General features: G+C 46.0%; 1 protein-coding gene across 7 annotated transcripts in view; it reads left to right on the top strand.

The window, feature by feature from the left end:
* The window catches only part of TACC2 (transforming acidic coiled-coil containing protein 2), a 202951-nt gene that overhangs the window by 20821 nt on the left and 159444 nt on the right, over nucleotides 1-22686 (top strand). For all 7 annotated transcript variants that reach the window (XM_039250488.1, XM_039250483.1, XM_039250481.1 and 4 more), the window contains exon 3: nucleotides 2822-2934. In XM_039250488.1, coding sequence (XP_039106419.1) covers nucleotides 2822-2934 — 113 coding nt within the window. The remainder of the gene's footprint in view (nucleotides 1-2821; nucleotides 2935-22686) is intronic.

Here is a 22686-nt window from a genome sequence, read left to right on the forward strand (position 1 = left end):
TTTCTCCCAAACACCCAACAAGCCATATGCCTAAGCCTGAGATCAACCGCTGGAGGAAAGGGAAGCTGTTTCGAATTCACATGAAGACGCTGTCTGCTCGCAGCCATGCACCTGCCCAGAGCAGTGCCGTCTTCCAATTGTCACGAAGGGGCTGCCCCGCCCTGTCGACTTGAATCATCTGCCAGATTTAAGCACAGTGAAAAGAAATGAGGTCTTGTGCTAACTGTTCTCAAAAGTGTGCTCCACGGAGTACTAGCTCTATGAGATGGTTTCAGGTGGCATATGAACAGAGGATTCTGTGGTCAAGAAACTCTGGGAAACTGAGTTAGAGTTTAATATATCATTTCACCGCAGAACTTCTTAGACCTTTCCATAGGTGCTTTTTTTTTTTTTTTTTTTTTTTTTTGAGAGAGAGCATGCTTGAGGGGAGGGTCAGAGAGAGAGGGAGAGAGAGAATCTCAAGCAAGCTCCATGCTGGGCATGAGGCCCAACTCAGGACTGGATCCCATGACCATGAGATCATGACTTGAGCCGAGCTCCAGAGTCAGAGGCTTAACCTAGTGAGGCTCCCAGGCGCCTTTGCACTGTGGATTTCTTTAAAAAAATTCTTTTTAGGGGCGCCCGGGTGGCTTAGTCGGTTAAGCATCCGACATTCGCTCAGGTCACGATCTCGCGGTTCGTGGGTTCGAGCCCCGCGTCGGGCTCTGTGCTGACTGCCAGCTCAGAGCCTGGAGCCTGTTTCAGTCTGTGACTCCCTCTCTCTGACCTTCCCCTGCTCACACTGTCTCTCTCTCTCTCTCCTATAAATTAAAAAAAAAATAAAAATAAAAATAAAAAAAATAAAAAAATAAAAAAATTCTTTTTAATGTTTATTTATTTTTTAGAGAGAGAGAGAGACAGAGCAGTGGGGAGAGGGACAGGGCAAGAGAGGAGACACAGAATCGGAAGCCGGCTCCAGGCTCTGAGCTGTCCGCACAGAGCCTGAGGCGGGCTGGAGCTCACGAACCGCAAGATCACGACCTAAGCCGGAGTCGGATACTTAACCGACTGAGCCCCCCAGGCAGTCCTGCACCGTGAATTTCTAAAAGACGGCTAAATAATGAGGCTTCTTAAACGTATCTGACACAGAACACTTTGTTTCCTTCAAAGCTGGTCCGATCACTTACGGAATGGACTTTTTTTGGTTGCAAGTGACAGAAACCCAACTTGTGCCAGTGAAGGCAAATGAGGACTCCAGATCTCGTGTAATCGTTGGTTGAAGAGGGCAGAGCGGGCTTGACCCCGGGACCAGCTGGAACCGAGGCCTCCATGACACCGGGACCCCTGTCCTGTGTCCCTCACCGGGCCTCTCTCTGCCAGCTGGCACTGGTCTCTCCTTACAGGCTGCCTCTCGCACAGCAGCTAGACACAGGCTGCCGGGAACCCCTGCATCATATTCTATAGAACCCACACCAGACTCCCCTCCCTCTGGTTCTGCGGGGGCGGGGGGAGGGTTCCTGCTGAGGACCTGGTGGACCCGAGTCTTGTGTGCACCCCAACATGCACGTGGGGCGTGGGGCCCTCCTGGGAAAATGAGCTGAAAGAGAACTGTTGCTTTGGGGAACACTGCTTGGGGTTTAAAAAAAACCTCTTTTTCCATTTCTGACATTTATGTTATACTTTAATGAACATTATTTAAATTGAATTAAAAAACATTTTTAATGCTTATTTTTGAGAGAGAGCGAGAGAGCAAGAGAGGGACAGAGAGAGAGACAAGGAGACACAGCATCTGAAGCAGGTTCCAGGCTCTGAGCTGTCAGCACAGAGGCCGATGTGCTTCAAACTCACCAGCTGTGAGGTCATGACCTGAGCCGAAGTTGGACGCTTAACCGACTGAGCCACCCAGGTGCCCCTAAATTGAGTTTTTGAGAACCTCGCATCTCTTTCTGTCCTGTGATTTGAAATTTGGACTGCCCTTTATTTTTTTGGATGTTGGTTTTAAAACTTGATTACCCAGCAGATGCGCTTATCGTAGAAGTGAAGGAAAAGCAATCACCTCTCAGACCGGTTAGAACCTCGGACGGGTGGCCCCAGGTTTCCAAGGGTCATCATTTTGTTGTTGTTGTTGTTCAGTGCTTTCCCCCAGGCTTCTGGCTGAATCCTGGTTCACAAAGCCAAGGGGAGGGCGAGGAGAAATATCTTCCATCTATGTGGTGCCACACACCAGGTAGGCACTTTAAGATCTTAGAGCAGACATCCTCACTTTCTCTAGGGGATCGAATGACCCCCAAAGCCTGGTACGTGTCCCCAGGCTTGGCTTCCTACTAACACGAGCATCCTGGGGTGCCTGGGTGGCTCAGTTGGTTAAGCGTCGACTCTTGATTTAGGCTCAGGTCATGATCCTGGTCACGTGGCTTCGTGAGGTGGAGCCCCACATTAGGCTTTGCGCTGACAGTACAGAGCCTGCTTGGGATTCCCTCTCTCTCTCTCTCTCTCTCTCTCTCTCGCCCTCTCTGCCCCTCCCCCACACATGCTGCCTCTTTCTCAGAGTCTCAAAATAAATGAATAAACTTAAAAAATAAGACAGTCATCCAACTCAGCTGGAATCTCGTGTGTAACCATGTCTTTCCACCCTCGGATGCGAGCAAGGGCTGTGTCTGCCGAGCCCACCATGTATCTCAGCATGTTGCTTGGTGCCAGCACGCAGGCATTGCTCAGCCAGACGATAAGGCAAAGGGACCACCTGGCACTCCAACATGCGGCCAGTGGCCAGCAGAGAAATGTGCCTGTGTCTTCAGAGACTCCTCTCTGACTTCTCCACTTTCTCTTTCTTCTGGCCCAGAAAACTCCATCAGCTCAGAGTCCAGGGTCTGTGCAACCCTCCGGGAACAATCAGAACACAGAAAGGGACGTGGAGGAGAAGTCTGGAAGCAGTGGCCGTGGAGGCTCCCACAGGTAGGAGCCAGGCTGTGGGACTGACCTGGCCCCTGCTGTGGCCAGCTCATTGCTTGCCTAGCATTTGCTTTGCTCCATTTGCTTTGGAAGATTTACCCTAAAACCCGTGACGTGGTCCTCAGTGGGGAGATGGTCAAAGCAGTGGCTCATAGACTGCTTTGTGATTGCCTTTGACCTGCATGGTTAGAGAATCAATACGTTTTTCTGCCCGATGAAACTAGCAATTATAGGCTTCCTTTCCAGCAAGACTCCAGGCTGCTTATCTTCCTCATCAGAATTTAAGAAGATCAAGGCTACAAAAGGCCTTATCAAGGATGTCCGATGTGTGGTGAGTGGGGTTCTCTATTCCAGCATGGTAGCCGGACGATGAGACAGGATTCAAAAACTAGTACTAAGATGGTCAGTACCCTCGTCCCAGGGAGGCTGGTGGATGAACTCCAGAAATTACGAAGGCCACACGGGAGCAGTGGAATGAGGCCAGTTCAGGCGTGGCCCATGGGTCAGTGGCTCTTCATTATGATCCAGAGTGGGTCCCGACTTCCCTGCCGGGGTTGATGGGAAGAAGCCCAATGGACTCTTCCCATGCAGCGTTTGTCACCCCCGGTTTTGGGAGCGTTCACAAGCAGAGGGCCAGCAGATGGGAACATTCAGTCTCCAGAAACGCCTTGGGACAGAAGCCTGGAGGCAGTTAATAACTGTCTGTGGTGGGTTCAGTGTGTGATCTGGCACAGTGCGTGACCCTCCTGAACAACTGGAGCCCAGCTTCCGGGAGGCTAGAATTACAGGTCTTGAAGCAATAAATCAACAGGAGCTCTAGCGGCCAAAATGAACAATTGAAAGGGAGACACCCCCTCTTCCCCATCAGAGGCAGCAGACAATGAAATCTGAGGTCATGAATGCTTTGCGGTATCTTTTTACCCAAGAGCTTGAGCTTTAAACTAGGGAGGGTTGTGGATGAGGAGGAGCGACCCCTGGTGGCAGGAATGTCCATGCCAGCCTGGAATTGCTTTTTGGGGGGCTCTCGCTGGGTATGGAGTTTCGAGAGGAGCCACTTCGCACCTCTTGTCCTGAACATTAGATTTCTTTAGGGAAATGGCGGGTCAGAATGTTCTTTTTTGCTAAGGGAATCACAGAATATGCCTTGAACAGCACCTCTGACGTTTTCTGCAAAAGGGTAGCCTCCTTTGCCTCCTTGATCACCATGGCTGTTCTGTTTTCACAAACTTAGTATCAGGATAACTGGACAGAGGTTTTAATATTTGGCTTTAACGAGACCAGATGACCTCTCTAAATCGGCTCTCGGTGATCGTGAAACTAACGGATAGATTCATCTTTTCCAGAATTCCACGCAAAGGAAATCCTGTAGACTGAGATCCAAGGTCCAGCTCTCCCCTCCCCTTCTTTGTGCGGTTCTGGGATCTCTCAAGAGGCTTGGGAAATATTTGGGGTCTAGGTCCCGGCAACAATGAAGAGTAACAGCAGCTCAAAGGGCTTTTATTTCTTGTTCCTCAGCTATAGTCATTTCTTATTTTTCCCTTAAAGAATTGTTTCTCACTGTCATGTGACTTGAGCATAAAAGAGGTGCCTTCTAAGAGCAAGCCCAAGGAAACCACTTCCTGTTCACAATTAGAAACATAGATTCTCCTCCATAAATGCATGATGTCTGTGGTGCAGGGCTCTGGGCTAACTAACCCACAAACCCTCAAGACGTGAGCGGGCTCCTGGAGTCATGTCATCTGTAGGGAGAGCCAGCCGCACGGGTACCGGTCCAGGGATGCACGCAGCCCTCCGCATCCACAGCGATGACAGTAATAGCATTTCGTGTTCATTTTGCAGACGGCAAAGGCTCTGTGCACACAGACAACTTTTATTTTCTTTAAATCCATTCATTTCCGGTTCTGAGTCCTCACTCTGCCAGGCTGGTGGGAATGCCCGCATCCGCCACCCTTGCAGGTCCCCTCTTCTGTCATCTGTCCCCTCACCACCCCATGGCCCGCCAGTCCAGGCCATGCCGTCCCTCAGGCCCAAGTGCTGTGCTGCTTGCATGACACTGTTGGCACCCGGGAATCCTTGATGAGGCTGGGAGCCCACCCCACCCCCCGGCCATTCCTGTTCCCGTCGGTGCTCCTCGAGCCTGAGGACACAGTCAGGGAGGGACTCGCAGACATTCGTCACTTTCTAAGACTTCCCTCTGCTCTCTTGTTTTCCTCAAATGCATTTATCTCTCCCTTTGCCACATTGGACAATCAGCATTTTCTCTTCAGAGGCGAGATGATAGGTTTTTACAAAAGACTGAAGAAGCCATTGGCCTCAGACTATGTTTTCTCATTGAAAAAAGGCCAGAGAGAAAACACAGAAAGGCCTGCAGCGGTCCCCTCTGGACCTGGAGACAAGGGAAGAATGTGGGGGAGGGGGGCATAGGTTAATAGTGCCTCACGTCCCTCTGCACGGCGTTCTCTCCACTCTACAGATGGGGAAACTGAGGCTTGGAGCCCTATGTCATCTAGGATTTAGTAACAGAAAATCCACTGTTTCTGCCTGGAGGGTCTTCTCCCCTCTGGTTTACCCAAGGATGCGGCTCATACATCCCCTAATGGTTAAGTTTTCCATCTGACTCACAGCAATTCAACTGCCTTGCTTCCCGTTGCCGCATGGTGTCGCTGTTGTCACTTCGCCCAGCGTTGGTCAAACCCCTGCAGAGGCTGGGAGGCACCTCCTGTGGGCCCCTCCCTGAGCAAGTCCCTGCCTCCTGAGGGAGGATGATCCCGTGCTCCCAGGACAAAGCCCGGTGCTCCCTCAGTCTCAGCAATGTCCACCCTCGAGCATGGCTGCCCTGGCTACCCGCGTCCAGCTCCAGCCCCACTGCCCACCATCTCACGAGCCACCCTTTCCCTCCTTGGGGACCTCCAGCCAGGGGTGGCAGCCCTTTCTTTTTAAACACTCAAACCACGATGAATCCTACCATACAGCTTTTCCCCAGGTGGTAGCGCTATGAGGTGGCACCAGAGGAAATGACTGCTTCGTAGGAAACTTGATGAGTAGGGGCGCTGTCCTATGCTCTGGCATCCCACCTGCCCATTCTTCCACGGAGGGTCACGGGCGCTAGTTCAGAGCTGACGGACTTTTCTCAGGCAGAGACCCTAAGTGAGTCCTAAGTGAGTTGCTGGCACCTTGGTCACTGACGAAGGGAGACTAGAAACTCAACAGCCTAGAGCCTTTACAAATTTTTTAAAAATTTTTATTTATTTTTGAGGGACAGAGAGAGACAGAGCACGAGCAAGGGAGAGGCAAAGAGAGAGGGAAACACAGAATCCAAAGCAGGCTCCAGGCTCCAAGCTGTGGGGCTGGAACTCACGGACCGTGAGATCATGACCTGAGCTGAAGTCAGACACTTAACCAACTGAGTCACCCTAGTTTTGTTTTTATTATTTTTTTTTTAAGTTTGTTCATTTATTTTCAGAGAGAGAGAGTGCAATTAGGGGAGGGGCGGTGAGAAGGAGAATCTGAAGCACGTTCTGCACAGTCAGCGCGGAGCCCAATGTGGGGTTCAAACTCACCAACCACGAGATCATGACCTAAGCTTAACCCACTGAGCCACGCAGGTGCCCCAGGAATCTGTGTGTTTAATAAGCATCGTAGGCAATTCTCATGAGTGGGGGAGTTTGTGAAATACTCATGTGGGTCCAACTTGGAAGTATTAAAAATACCCCATTTCCTGACCTCTCCCATGAAGAGTCTGATACGTTAGACTTGGGGATGAGACCTGAAAATCTGTTTTTAATAAGAAACCCATGCAACCTTTATGATAAAGTCTGCGCACGCTGCCCACGGTGCTACTCTCTGGCCAATAACAATGCCAACTTTCTTGTGCTTCTGTAAACTTTCAAGTTATGGCTCAGAATTTGGGGACAATTAGGATACATTAAGCCTGTGCTCTCTTCCCTCCTCTCTTCTATGTTTTTCCTTCCACCAACATCTCTTGGGGCACCATTCTGGGCCTGATGCTGTGCTGGGTGCTGGGGACACAGCTGTCAGCGGAGCCCAGGGGTCTCTCTGCCCTGGTGGGTAAGTAGGTTGCAATGAGGAAGTCAGACATTAAACAACCAAACAAAACGAAGACAGACACTTTCGGGTAATATCAGGGCTCCAAAAGACACCAAATGGGGCGCTGTGACAGACAGCAATAGACAAGGGAGTGGCTAGTTTAAATTCAATCGCGGTTCTCAAAGCAAGGTTCCAGATTGGCAGGTTCAACATACCCTACAGACTCGACAGAAAGGCGGTCCTGGGTCAGACTCTCGAGGTGAGTCCCAGTGGTCTGGGTTTACCAAAGCCCCCAGGTGATTCTGATGCACCCCAAAGTTTGATGCCACCTGACACTGAGAATCCTCACGTTTGAATCTCTGGATTCGATGGTCAGAGAAGGAGGTGATGAATGAACTGAGTCTGGAATGGCAGAAAGGAGGCAGGCATGGTGGGGGGCACCTGGGTGGCTCAGTCAGTTGAATGTCTGAGTCTTGATTTGGGCTCAGGTCATGATCTCTCGGTTCGTAGGACTGAGCCTGGTGGGGATTGAGCCAGGGCAGAGCCTGACAGTGAGGAGCCTGCTTGGGATTCCCTTTCTCCTCTCTGTCTCTCTCTGCCCCTCCCCCAATCACTGACACATGCATGGGCTCTCTCTCTCTCTCTCAAAAATAAATAAACTTAAAAAAAAAAGGAGGCAGGCATGGGAGGATCCAGGTCAAGGGACAGGCAGTGTAAAGGACATAAGGTGGGAATGAATCTGGTTTGTTAGAGACACAGAAGGAGGCTAATGAGGTAGGAAGAGGTGGGGAGGGGGGCAGGGTCCAGATTGGCCAGACTAGGGCCCTGAAGGCCATGGCAAGAAATCTAGATTTAGGTGACATGAACTGATTTATTTTTTTTTAATGTTTATTTATTTAATTTGAGGGAGAGAGGTTGGGGGAAGAGAGAGAGAGAATCCCAAGTAGGCTGCTGGGATTCATATTCATTAAGCTGTGCTGCGATCGATGCAGAGCCTGACACTGGGCTGGATCCGACAAACGGAGAGATGGTGACCTGAGCTGAAATCAAGAGTCAGACGCTTAACCACCTGAGCCACCCAGGCGCCCCTGATTTATGTTTTAACAGACCCTCTCTGATTGCTGTATGGAGAATGCAAGAGGGCAAGACTGGAGGCCAGGAGGTCCGAGAAGAAAGCACGTAGGACCCCGGCAGAATCCAGTGTGCCTCGAAGGAGGCAGGGATCACAATCTTACTATCCCCTCCCTCCTGCTACAGGAAGCTTCCTAGACAGCTTATTCCTACTCGCCCTCTCCTCCCCGAGAACTCTCCATACCATAGGTACACTGGATACGTATTGTGGTCTTTGGCTTACATACTGGACCAGCTAGGGCTCCGTAATTGCACTGTAATATCTGAGATGTTTTCGCCTCCCAAGGGTCAATTTTCACCCCCCTGGGGATGACACTGAGCCCACGGGGACTGAGGTGAGGAGTAAAGATGGAGAAACAAACTCAACTCTGATATTTTGGATATTCTGGAGCTGAGAGACCCCGGGACTTGTTAATGCGTTGGATTTGGAAGGAGGGAGAGAATAGCCAAGGAAGATTCCGGAAAATTTGGCTAGAGCAATTGGGTGGTGAAGACCCTTTGCTGAGAAGTGGGAAAAGTGGCCGATCGGGTATATTTGCTGAGTTCCACAGTCGCAGACCCAGTGTCAGGAGGGAATCCTCTTGGGACCAGGTGGAGCTGGCATGACAGTGAGCGGTCAAGGTCCCCGTCTCCCCGAGGCCACACGGGATAGACATCCATCTTCCAGAGCAAAGCAGGGCTCCCTTTTGTACTTCAGGGTTAGCTCACTTCCTGTTCCACACCCGCACCTGAAACACCTGAACAAACCTCCTGCTTTCGCGGGGAGGAGGAGCAGATTCCGTTTTCCATTTAGCAAATGTGGATCCGCAGCTCGCCACGGGCCAAGCTCTGAGCTGGAGGCCAGAGGCGAAAGAGACGAACAGGACATGTGGGTCCAGTCGAGAGAGAGGCATGTAAATAGATCATTCTAGAAAAGCTAAGTGCTACGGGCAGGCTCTGTGGGAGCACCAGAGCAGGAGACAGGGCCCAGCTCTGCTGAGGGAAGGGAGAGAATTCTCCAGAGGGAGCAACTTGGAAGCCGGGTCTTCAAAACCAGATAGAAGTAGGGATTTGTGGGGGAAAGAAGATGATTCCAGGCAGAGGGCACAGCTGTAATTACTATGGATCTATGGGAAACAGAATTTAGGAACGACTAGACTTACTGGGCTCTCTAAAAAGAATTTTTTTTCATGTTTATTTTTGAGAGAGAGAGAGAGACAGAGAGACAGAGTGCAAGCTGGAGAGAGGCAGAGAGAGAGGGAGAATCCAAAGCAGCCTCCAGGCTTCGAGCTGTCAGCACAGAGCCTGACGCAGGGCTGGAACTCACGAACTATGAGATCATGACCTGAGCTGAAGTCAGAAGCTTAACTGACTGAGCCACACAGGCGCCCCCGGACTGACTACGTTCTTAAATAGAGAATTCAAGACCTTTAAATCTAGAAAATAGGAGGCATGGCATGACTTTTTCAAATATAGACTCTTACTTAGAACAAAACTCCTTGGCGTTTGGGTGGCAGCAGCTTAGGGAGAGGTAGAAAGATGCTTTGAAACATGAAACATTGGACATGAAACGACAGACCAGACTGTCTCTTGTGCCGTGTCCACCAGTGAGTCGCCTGCACGCAGGGCAGGGCACCCGGGGCCCAAACACACACCTCACCCACCGCTCAGCGTGGACACATGCGGATGACCGGAAGGCCACGAGGAAACTGAGGCTCAGAGAGGTTGAGAAACTTGTGCCCACACAGACAAAATGCGGCACGGTGGGGGCCACAGTCCAGCTCGGAAGCCTGGGCTCACAGCCATTATTGCTGAGCTCTCCCGGGTGTCTGAAAACGTTTGTGTTGTGGTCTCCATAATTAGAAAGCAAACCCCGGCCTGTCCTTAAAATTTAATTTCTCTATAAACAAGGTCCATTCTTAGACCCAGAAAAAAGAAAAATGAAAAGGATCTGTTTTATAAGCAGGGGCTGGGGCCAGCTCTTAATGAACGGGCCCCGGGCTCCTTCCCAGTAGGAATCTATTCCTTCCAAACAAAGTGTTTCGAAGTCCCGGATCTACTCCAGCTCCCGCCAAGGCTGAGTGTGTCAGGCGGAGTCGGGGACAGACTCTGCCTCCCGCCCCCCACCCCCACCCCCACCCCCCAAGTCCCCAGTCCTGCTTCTGACTCATTATTTATCTCTGGCAGGAAGTAAATACAGAGAGGAGAGTCAGGGCGGGGAGCAAGCTCCCGACTTGTGATACAGGCTGGGAAAGAAGGTCACGCGCTGAATTAGGTGTGTGTCTGCTTTCTGCTCATCTGGCTTCAACAGAGCCTGCAAAAAGAGGAGAAGGAGGAGTATTTTTCCATCCTGAGATAATCTCCCATTTATTGTCACAGTCTGGAAAATAGAGAAAAGTGAAAAGTGAGGGGAAAAACTACCCATGCACTCACCATCGGTAGACAATTGCTCTTAAAACATTAGTGTTTCCCCCAAGCTTTTCATTTCATGAGTCCTTTATTGATTGTGGTTGCTGTGTGTGTATGTGCATATATATTTTTATGTATTTAATTTTAAGTATCTTTAAACAATGTATTTATTGATATAAATATTTATATATAAATCTTTAAACAATATATTGACATACATATTTACGTATGATATTTAAATATTTAAAAATAATAACAGGGGGGCCTGGGTGGCTCAGTAGGTTAAGCATCTGGCTTCGGCTAAGGTCTTGATTTCACGGTTCATGGGTTCGAGCCCCGCGTCCGGCTCTGTGCTGACAGCTCAGAGCCTGGAGCCTGTTTCAGATTCTGTGTCTCCCTCTCTCTCTGACCCTCCCCTGCTCATGCTGTCTCTCTCTCTCAAAAATAAATAAAACATTAAAAATAATAATAACATACACATTTATGTATAATATATTTAAATATTTAAACAATATATTAATATGGATATTTATAGAGTACATACTTAAATAACCAATAGACTACGTTTTAGACCAATTTTAGGTTTACAGAAAAATTGAGCAGTATAGAGATTTCTTATATACCCCCCCTTCCTTCTATACAGTTTGCCTTATTATTAACATTTTGCATTAGTGTGTTATATTTGTTACAGTTAATGAACTAATATTGATACGTTATTAACAAGATCTATAGTTTCTATCAAGTTCTACTCTTGTGTCATACAGCCTCTGAATTTGGCAAATCCATAATACAGTATCTTAGAGACATTGCAATCCATCGCCCTATCTTACAGAATAGTTTTACTGCCTTTAAAAATCTCCTGTCTTCCAAATATTCATTCTTCCCTCCCTCCCCCTCCCAACCCCTGGTAACCACTGACCATTTTACTGTCTCCATGGTTTTTAATTTTTTTTCCAATTACCTTTTTTTTTTTTTACTGGTATAAAACACATTCTGTAAGAGTATGAAGCTGAGAGCTTGATGAATGGTTACACGAATGTGCAATCAAGCCCACTCTAGATCTAAATCATTCCCATCATCCCAGAACACTCTCTCATGTCCCCTCCCAGTCAATACCCTGCCCAAGTATAACAACTATTCTGACTTCTGCCAGGTCTTGAACTTCATATAAAGGGGGATTAAACATCATATATACTTTGGTGTCTGGTTTCTTAAAAACAATATATATAGTTATATAACTATATATAGTTGTATATATATATAGTTATATATAAAGTTTACTTAATTATTTTGAGAGAGAGAGAGAGCATAAGGAGGGGCAGAGAGACAGGGACAGAGAGAATCCCATGTAGGCTCTATGCTGAGAATGCAGAGCCCAACGTGGGGCTCAGTCTCACAATTCTGAGATCATGACTTGAGCCGAAACCAAGAGTCAGATGTTTAACCAGCTGAGTCCCCCAGGTGCCTCTGGTATCTGGCTTCTTATATACACAGCTGCTTGTCGATTTTTTAAATTATTTTTATTGTGGTTAAAAAAAATACATTGCATAAAATTTAGCATCTTAACCAATTCTGAGTATAGCTCAGTGTTGTGCAAATATTTCCATAGTTTCTTGACGTAGAAACTGAGATCATTGATTTGAGAACTTTTTAAAAAAAAATATAGGTGCTTTAGTGGATTAAAAGTCTAAGTCCTGATTTAACTACATGTGACACATTTTGATATGTGTGTTCTCATTTTCATTTGGTTCAAATACTTTCTAATTTTCCTTTTAATTTCTTCCTTGACTCATGGGCTATTAGAAATGTATAATTTAATACCCAAATAGTTGGGGATTTTCCAGATATCTTTGTTATTACTTTATAATTTAATTCCACAGTAGCCAGATGATATACTTTGGATAATTTGAATCCTTTTAAATTTATTGAGATTGTTTAAAATGGGTAGAATATGGTCTATCTTGTAAATGTACCATTTTTACTTGAAAAGAATATAATTCTGCCACAAAAAGTGGCATAGTGGATAGTGTTTAATAAACAGCAATTGGGTCAAGTTGGTTGATAGTGTTGTTCCAGTCTTTTGAATCTATACTGATTTTCTATCTACTTGTTCAATCAATTATTTAAAAAAATTTTTTTAATGTTTTATTTTATATTTGAGAGAGAGAGCGAGCAGGGAAGGGGCAGAGAGACAGAGACAGAATATGAAGCAGGCTTCAGACTCTGGGCTGTTAGCACAGAACCCAATGCGGGGCTTGTGCAGTGAAATCATGATCTAAGCTGAAGTCAGACACTTAACCTACTGAGCCACCCAGGTGCCCCTTGTTCAATCAGTTATTGAGAAAGGGATATCATTTTATAATTGCGGATTTGGCCATTTCTTTTTTAAAAAAAATTTTTAATGCTTTTATTTATTATTGAGAGAGCAAGAGAGACAGAGTGTGAGCATGGGAAGGGAAGAGAAAGGGGGAGAAACAGAATCTGAAGGAGGCTCCAGATTCTGAGCTGCCAGGACAGAGCCTGATGAGGGGCTCAAACTTACAAACTGCGAGATAATGACTTGAGCTGAAGATGGATGCTTAACTGACTGAGCCACCAGGTGCCCCCCCTTTTTTTTAAATCAATTTTTGATTTATGTATTTTGAAACTCTGTTATTAAATAAACTTAAAAAATATTTATTTAGCAAGAAAGAGAGAATGTGGTGAGGGAGACAATGTGGTGGGGGATAAGTGAGAGAAAGGAAGAAAGAGAATCCCAAGCAGGCTCCACATGCTGCCAACGTAGAGCCTGTTATGGGCTTGATCTCACAAACCATGAGATCATGACCTGGGCTGAAATCAAGAGTCAGAGGCTTAATGGAGTGAGCCACCCAGGCACCCCTGTTATTAAATAACCTTTCAGAATGTTTATGTCCTATTGATGAATTGAACCTTTTATCATGTGATGATCTTCCTTATGCCTGGTAATATTTCTTGCTCCAAAATATGTTTTGTCAGATATAATACAGACACAGCAGCTTTCTTTTCATCATTAGCATTTTCACAGTATAGTTTTTTTCCCCTCATTCACTTACTTTTAATCTATTTATATTTTTAAGCAAAGTTTGAAATGCTTTTCTTGTAGATGGCATATAATTGGGTCTTCTTTTTGCCATCCATTCTAAGTAGTACTGCCTTTTAACTGAAGTGTTTATAACATTTACATTTAGTGTGATTATTAATATGGTTGGTTTAAATCTACAGTCTTGTTTGTTTTCTCCATCTTTTTACTGTTCCTTTTACCCTACTTTTTTGTCTTCTTTTGAAAAAAGTCATTATTTTAATGATTTTATTTTATTTCCCTTTTAACTTATTAGCCACCAGTATTTGTGTCACGTAGGTGGTTGCTTTAGGATCTATACTGTACAACTTTGATGTGATGCATTTCAAGTGATATTATACCATTTCATGTACATTTAGAAGAGTCTTACAACAGAATATTTCTATTTCTTCCCTTTGGGCCTTTGTGTTTTGTTGTCATACATATTATTTCTTCTATGTATGTTTCAAATACCATGATATATGTTATTTTTGCTTGACATAGCCAACTATCTCTTAAAGGAGATTTAAATAATGAAGAAAAAAGAATTTGTATTTACCTGCAGAGTCACCATTTCTGCTGTTATTTATTAGTTTGTGTAGATACTGATGGCATTCTGGTATTATTTTCTTTTGGTTTGTGGGACTTCAACATTTTTTGAAAGATAGATCTGCTGGTGCTTCATTCTCTTGACTTTTAAATTTCTGAAAAAATCTGCATTTCACCCATGTTTTCAGAAGCTGTTTTTGCTAGGCAAAGAGTTCTAGGTCGACAGTTCTTTTTACTTTTACTACTTGAACTTGATTGTCCCACTGCACTCTAGCATGCCTGGTTTCCAACAAAAATTTCTGCCACCCTTTTGTTCTTCTATGGCTGCTCTTAATATTTTTCATGTTTTTACTGGTTTTAAGCAATTTCGTTATGATATACTTTGGTATAAGTTCATTCTTGTTTCCTGTGCTTAGAGTTAGATTCTTGTATCTGTGGGTTTATAGTTTACATCATTTTTGGCAAGTTTTGCAGCCATTATTTCTTCAAATAGTTTTAAAAAATCTCCCTCCCTCCTCTAGGGGCTCTAATTACACGTATATTTGGCTGCTTGAATTGTCTCACAACTCACTGATGCTCTGTTTTTAAAATTTTTTGTTGTCTTTTTCTCTGCGTGTTTCACTTTGGAGTATTTCTATTGCTGTATCTTTGAGTTCACCAATCTTTTTATCTGTAAAGACTAATTTGTTACTAATCCTACCCGGTGTGTTTTTCATTTTAGATATTAGAGTTTTCATCTTGACACATTTGATGGGATTTTTTAAAAGATTTGATTTTTAAGTAATCCCTACATCTCACATGGGGCTCAAACTCACAACCCTGAGATCAAGAGTCACATGCTCCATTGACAGCCAGCCAGGTGCCTCTAATTGAGATCTTTTTTATATCTTCTATATCTGTACTTAACATGCTTCATTTTCCCTCTAGCCTTCTGAATATATGGAACACAGTAATAATACTTTTTAGAAAGTCCTTGTGTAAATAAACTTAAAAAAAATGTTTAAAGAGAGGGGCGCCTGGGTGTCTCAGTTGGTTAATCATCCGACTTCAGGTTAGGTCATGACCTCATGATTCCTGGGTTCAAGCCCCACTTCAGGCTCTATGCTGACAGTGTGGAGCCTGCTTGGAATTCCCTTTCTCTTCTCCTCTCTCTCTCTGTCCCTTCCTGACTTGTATTTTCTCTCTCTTTCTCAAAATAAATAAACTTAAAAAAATTTTTTTTGAAGTCTTTGTGTACTAATTCTATCATCTGCCTAATTTCTGGGTTGGTTTTGATCAATTGAGTTTTCTTTTCATTGTGGGTCATATTTTCCTGCTTCTTTGCATTCCAGAAACTGTGGGGCCTTATGCTTTTGGATTCTGGATTTTTTGTTGTTGTTGTTCTTATAAATATTCCTGAATTTTGCTCTGGGATGCAGTTAAGTTATTTGTAATGGCCTAATCCTTTTTGGGCTCCATTAGATGGGACCAGAGCACTGTTTAGCCCAGGATTCGTTTTTCCAACACTGAGGTAAGATACTTCTTAGTGTTCTAACTGATGTCCCAGGAATTATGGGGTTTTCCACTGTGGTTTTTCCCAGCCCTGTGTTGGCTTTAAGGATTCTTCCCTATAAACCTTTCTGATGGTCTGAACCTAGTGTCAGGTGCATATACATATACATGCTGATCAGTACCTGGATACCCCCAGATTTCTCTCTTTGTCCAGGTTTCTCTACTCTGGCACTCAATGCCCAGCTCCATCTCTTCAAGCCCAGGAGACTCCCTGTGCCACTTCCTCAGGCCTCAGCTGGGGCAAGAGGAGCACTTACTCTGGTGTGTCCCATCTCTGGGGATCACAGGCCTCTGCCTCCCATGTCTCTGATAGCAGCCAGCCCCCCATTAGCCCAACCCCCTGTTGTTGTTAATAATAATTCTTTATGTGACACCTTCCAACCCAAGCTGTGTGAAAAGACCAAAAAGCCCCGGTATCAAGTTTCTTTCTCTAGTTTTAAATGGAAGTGCAGCAAAACACCTGGCATTTATTTTGGGAGTGGTAGGGAGATGCTTCTAGAAAACAAAATAATATGAGAGAGGATACTATGGGCAAGAGTTGTTTTTCTTTCTTTTTCAAGAGCAGCTTATACTGCATACACTTGTAGTCTCTTTTCTGTTTGTGGCCTCAAATGCCAACCTTGACAAGAGTTAATCTTCCCAAATCATCACCGCAGCTGTGTTAATGTTGGGAAGGAGCCTGGAATGGTTTTCCTGTCTTCAACATGGAACTGGCTTCGCCCCTTCCCACACACATTTAGGCCGGTGGGATTAGAGAGAGGCAAATCTCACCAAAATAGGGTCCCAGTTGGTGACTGGGACTTGTTCTAGAAAGAAACCCTTCTTCACATTTCTTAGCACAGAACACGTGAGTTCACCCTCACATAGCTGACACTGGGGACATCTTTTTGTTCAGGGAATGCCCCATATTCTCTGAAAGATCTTTCAGTTATCAAGGGAAAATTCTTAAGCCTTGTACTTCTATTGTGTTGACAGAGGCAGGAAAATGATTTTAATACACATTAGAAGTCTTATCAGGAAGGAATGTAAGCAAAAACATGTTTAGCACTATTTGTTGTTTCTTGATGTCACAGCAAAGTAAAAATACCCCCATAATCCAAGCACACAAACAAAACTGTTGCTTGCATTTTCCCATGGATAATTAGTAGGATTTAAATTAAAATTAAGAAAATGGTCCTATTTAAGTAAATATTCCACCAAATTCCTTGATTTGGGCTTATTAAAGTTTCAAAGATTTTTTTAAATGTAGCCTGTTTTTATTGTTTTTAATGTCTATTTTATTATCTTTGAGAGAGAGAGAGAGTGCAAGCAGGGGAGGTGTGCAGAGAAAGAGTGAGACACAGAATCCGAAGCAGGCTCCAGGCTCCAGACTATCAGCACAGAGCCCGACATGGAGCTTGAACCCACAAACTGTGAGATCATGACCCGAGCTGCAGTCAGACGCTTAACCGACTAAGCCACCCAGGAGCCCCTCAAAGATCTTTCTTTATTATGAATTAAAAAAAGATGTCATCTCTAATGGGACAGTAGTTTTATTTTTGGTATTTGAACATTAGGAAATGTCTGAACAATCAGAAGTACTAATTATGTCAGAAATGCATTTTAGTGAATTGGTGTCTGGTCATGACTTATCTAGATGCATTAGAAGGACAATGATAGTTGTGAGTGACACACAGAGAGATGTGAGTTTGTGCTGGTGATGGGGAACTCGTGCGTGCAACAATCCGTCAGCCCCTTCCAGCAATCAGTCTGGGAAGCACAGAATTGGGCCATTCTGCAGTCTTTTGAATGCCACAAGAAAGACGCTGAAAAAATTGGATAGAAGATCATTTATGAATATTCCTTGGAATTTAGTTGCCTGTCTTCCTCCCTATGCTATGCTGGATAATGGATTCTCACAACCGGACTGACACTGACCGTGACCTTGAAGTCATGTAAAGGTTCATGTGGTAGAGTGCAGAGTGAATAAGAAGGAAACCATCCCCTCTCACACACACTCTTCTCCCTCACAACTCTTTAGAACCTACCAATATTTTCCTTCTGGCTATTGCATGGGCGGCTCAAGCCTCGTGGTCTTCGTTTTTCTTCTATCACTGAATGAGCATAGGAAAGAGTTAAAACTAGGTTAAAAATACAAAGCTGAGTCCGACAAGGCTGCTAAGGTCAGTGGGCTCATGGGCCTCTGTGCAGGAAGCACTGTTTGGACAAATTAAGCTTGTGTGGACCTAATCTGCTGGAATTGCAAAGAATTTTCTGAGGAGGTGCCTTTCTTTCTCCACGAAGTACCGTGTTTAGCTGTTTTTTGTCTGTTTGTTTTTTAAAGTTTACTTATTTGATTTGAGACAGAGAGTGCTTGCATGAGCAGCAAAGGGGCAGAGAGAGAGGGGGAGAGAGAGAGAAGCCCAAGTAGGCTCCATGCTGCCAGTGCAGAGCCTGATGCAAGGCTTGAACTCACGAACCTCTGAGATGATGACCTGCGCCGAAATCAAGAGTTGGATGCTTAACAGACTGAGCCACCCAGGCATTCCAGCCATGTTTAGTTGTTGCGATTAGGCAATTTCCCTCTCTTTATTAACCTGAGCATTCTTTCCTCTGTGCAGATCACTTAGAACATAAATCCTATTCCAAACTCCCTGGAATGGGCATACATCTCACAGTATAGGAGTTAACTCAAGTAAGCAGGTTTTTACATCAGTTTAAAATATTATTCCTCATTTATATATTCATGCCATCATTCATTCAGCAGAGTACGTATGAGTGCCAGACCGAGATATAAAAATAAATGAGATGAATTCCCTCTAGCCTCCAGGAGGTCATACACAGCAGGGAAATAAGTGAGCTAACAAATAGACAAGACAGTGTGTAGGTACTGAGAGAGAGTCTGCACACAGGCTTTAGGAGAATGGAGAAGGGAGCATACGCATCCCAGGAAGGGAGTCCCTCTGTGGAGGGAGGTGGGGAGGGGCGCTCCTACCACAGAGCCAGGTGAGGGCATTTGCACTGTTCAGGACAGTAAGGGGGTCTTACCATGGAGGAGGGAAAGCAAGGAAGCAAGTCAAAATGGGGCTCCTGATACTGCCCCCTGAACTAACCCTCCATACCCTCCCCAGAGCCATGAAGGCTGGGGAGGGCCAGCCCCAGCGAATTTGTCACATGACAGGCAGCTGGGGGAGGAGAAGGGACTGCACTTCCTTTCTCAGTGATCTTGAGCACCTTAATCCCCACCTGTGGGGAAACTGTACTTATAGGGGCTGCTTTCCCCATCTCACCAAGCAGAGGAGTCTCGCTTCCTCCGGAGGGATAATGCTGAGGGAGAAAAGGGCAGGAGAAGTGTCATGCTTCTCTGAGAGCTCAGCTGTGTCAGAAAAACCCCAAATCGGTGGACCAAGGCAGAAATGTGCACAGCTGAGCACCGCCCCCAGCCCCGAGCCCCCTCATCACCACCCCAGCTGCCACAGCTGGGGATGGCATATTAGGATTGGTGGTTCCCAGGGGCTGCAGACAAACTCATGGGATCTCTCTCTACTCCTTGCTTTTCTTTTCTGGAGAGAACATTGGAATGTGATGAGTAACAGTGATGATGTAATGTGGGCAAATTACACTAATTTATGAAAATAACAAATCATTCACAGACTTCTATACTTTGTAATTAGTAACAAATTTCTTGCAGTGCACCCCCTGGTTCATCAGACCCACCAGCGTGAGTAGGGCCTTAACCTCATTTCTTTGGAAGAAGCCAAAGTACATTGCCTTTTCTGAGCCTCATTTTCCTCTTCTGTAAAATGAAGTGTTTGGATTAAATAGGTTACTAGAATGCTAGGATTTCATGGAAGAAAAGAAAGTTCCTGACCTTCAAAGCAAACAACTGTGATTTGGGAGCATTTCTGCATATTTAGAATCCTTGTTTTGGGTTCATTTGTATCTGTCCATCCACCTGTCCATCTACCCAACCATCTACCCACTCAACCATCCATTCATTCATCCATCCATCCAACCATTTACCCAACCATCCATCCACCAATCATTCATCCATCCATCCATCCATCTGTCCATCCATTCAACTATCCATCCACCAATCACCCGTCCATCTACCCAACCATCTATCCACCCAATTATCCATCCACCCAACCATTCATCCACCTATCCATTCAACCACTCATCCATCTAATCATACATTCATATATTCAATATTTACTATACATTACACACTGAGGATACAGTGTTGAAAAGAGAAAAGCCTTGGGGCGCCTGGGTGGCTTAGTCGGTTAAGCATCCGACTTTCGCTCAGGTCATGATCTCACGGTTCGTGGGTTTGAGCCCCGCGTCGGGCTCTGTGCTGACTGCCAGCTCGGAGCCTGGAGCCTGTTTCAGTCTGTGACTCCCTCTCTCTCTGACCCTCCCCTGCTCGCACTGTCTCTCTCTCTCTCCTAGAAATAAATAAAATATTAAAAAAAAAAAAAGAAAAGAAAAGAGAAAAGCCTCAGTCTTCATTATCCTCCAGTGGAGGGAATGGTCATCAATCCATGCTGATGGTAACTGTGACAACGGCCATCACTAGGTGGGCCTGTGAAAGAAGATCTGATCCCACAGGCCAGGGAGGCTTTGTTGACACATGATGAGTGGAAATGAGACCTGCTGGGGAAGAGCAGGAGGGCTCTGGGCTCCAGGCAGATGCATGGATGGGGAGCTCCAAGGGGGATGAGACAGGAAAGGCAGGCTGGGGCCCCGGCTGATTGCAAAGTGAAGCCACTGGAGAGTCTTCCCACAAGGCTGATGGGATCAGGCTTTTATTTCTAAGCCATCGCTCTGGCTGCAGAATGGAAGACAGAGTCCTGCAGCCAGAGTGAACGGGAGAAGGGGCTACGGTGCCCATCCAGAAGAGGGGAGGCCAGAAGTACAGGGAAGAAGGAGGCAGGCCCTGGAGCCAGGCAGTGTGGGGCTTGATCTCGCTTTGCATCAGGAGCTCTGAGACCATAAGTCCAGTCCTAAACCTCTCTGGGAATATTTCTACACGTGGGCAATAAGGGCCATCCAGTCTGCAGGGCTACTGAGTGCATTCAACACGATCATAAAGGAAAAGTGCTTAGTGTGGGCCTGGCCTTAATAAATGCTCAGTCTGTGGCAACTCTCCATCGTGACGATTTTGCTTTATCATTTTCCTGGTTGCCTTCAAGCAGTTCAGGAGCCATGCTTGTTTTTCCTCAACTGGTCTCCTTCTCTGAACATTCCTGGGTGGCTCAAGTGTATGTCTTCAGAACCGGGTATTTATGATTGTCTCCAGCCAGGGCAGTGGGGACGGCCTTTGCTGCATCTCTGTTGTCTGCTCAGAACTTTGCTGCAGCCAATCACCTCTCCTCCCAGCTTGCCTTACCCCACACTCCACTCTTGGTTATGTTGGGGGCCTCTGGTCTGCACTAAGGGGACTGGTACAGCCTCACCCTGCAACATCATTTCAACGCCAGCACCCCCTTCAGGCAGAAAACCCTCCATGGAGACATATATGCTGCCCAGCCCACAAGAGCCCGCCTTAACATTCTGAGCTGAATCTCCATCCCACACATTTTGATACAATCTTGAAGCACAAAAGGACATTATGTAACTTTCAGTTAGTGCAGAGCCCTCACAGATCGCTTCTCAGAATTTTTCCTGCCCTTGGGCAAATCTGCTTCTGACAAGTGGCTTTAATCTGGTTTTAAAAATTGCTTCGGATGGAGAATCAAAGAAATTGCTGGTGCTCAGCTTATGCTAAATAAGCCAAGCAGGGCTCGTATTATGGGGCGAGTCATGTGCCCCACGCTCAGTGGAAATTTGCCCCCGTGGTTGTCTGATAAGACCCACAGGTTTTCAAGGTGCCCAAACTGAGGGAATCTATCATCTTGTCCATCAGTCCACATGATGGGAAGCCACACACTCCCTCTAAGGGGGCAGCTCCTGTCAGAGGCAGGTACCAGGAAGTGGTTTTATTTGTGTCATTACCCATGTGGAGGGGGCCGTGTTCTGTCCTTCTGGAGCGAGCAGCCCTGGGGAGGAGAGCTTCATTTCTGAATTACACACCACTGATCTTGTTAACTTCTAAATGGTGAGACCTCTAGTTAATGGGTGGGACCCAAAATGTAAAGCGCTCATTAAAAGGAAGGCAGCCAGATGCGGAGTGCAGAGTTGTTGATTCTAGAACAATCCATGAGCCAACGGCTCTGTGGCTTCCCGAGGTGGTTCCCCACATGGTAATCAGCGCTGGGCCAGGGCTTTCTGGGTGCAGCTGTTGAGTGGCCAGCTGAGGATTCCAGGGATTCATATAACTCACCCTCTGAGCATTCTCTTTTTGCCCTTACCAGCTCTGAAGGGGTCTGAAAATACGAATCTGGTTGAGACGGTAGCCAACTCTTTCTTGGGCCCATCTTAAATATTTTCAGTACATCATTCCTGCATCCTATGTGCAGGAACAGGCATGAAATAAGGGTTAGTGGTGTTGTGACACTGTGTACACATCCCCTTCGAAGAGGTTGAGCACATTTCATAGGTGAGGGGCCTGGAGGGGCTGGAATGGAGTCAGGGGAACAGACTAAGGGCACTAACAGCAGCTACTGGTCGATCACAGTTCCGGAGGCTGGACGTCCAACATGAAGGTGCCGGCAGATTCCATCTGGTGAGATCCTGCTTCCTGGCTCATAGACGGGTATCTTTTCACTGAGTCCTCGCAGGGCAGAATGGACAAGGGAGCTCTTTGGGGACTCATTTATAAGGCCACTAATCCTGCTCCTGGGAGCTCCATCTTCAGGACCAAGTGACTCCCAAATGCCCCACCTCCCAATGCCATCACCTTGGGGATCAGGTTTCAACATATGAAGTGGGGAGGGCGGGACACAAACATTCAGGTTCCCTTTGGGGAGGTTTTTATTCTCGGAGGCAGCATACATTGCTTCCCCAATCTCCTTTGGGAAAATTTGAAGCCTCAAAATGCTGCAAGGATGGCACAATAAACACCCATATTCCTGTTGTATCCGTCTGCT

The sequence above is a fragment of the Hyaena hyaena genome, unplaced genomic scaffold (assembly GCF_003009895.1).
Source record: "Hyaena hyaena isolate Hyena2069 unplaced genomic scaffold, ASM300989v1 scaffold_367, whole genome shotgun sequence".
In the NCBI taxonomy this organism is placed as follows: Eukaryota; Metazoa; Chordata; class Mammalia; order Carnivora; family Hyaenidae; genus Hyaena; species Hyaena hyaena.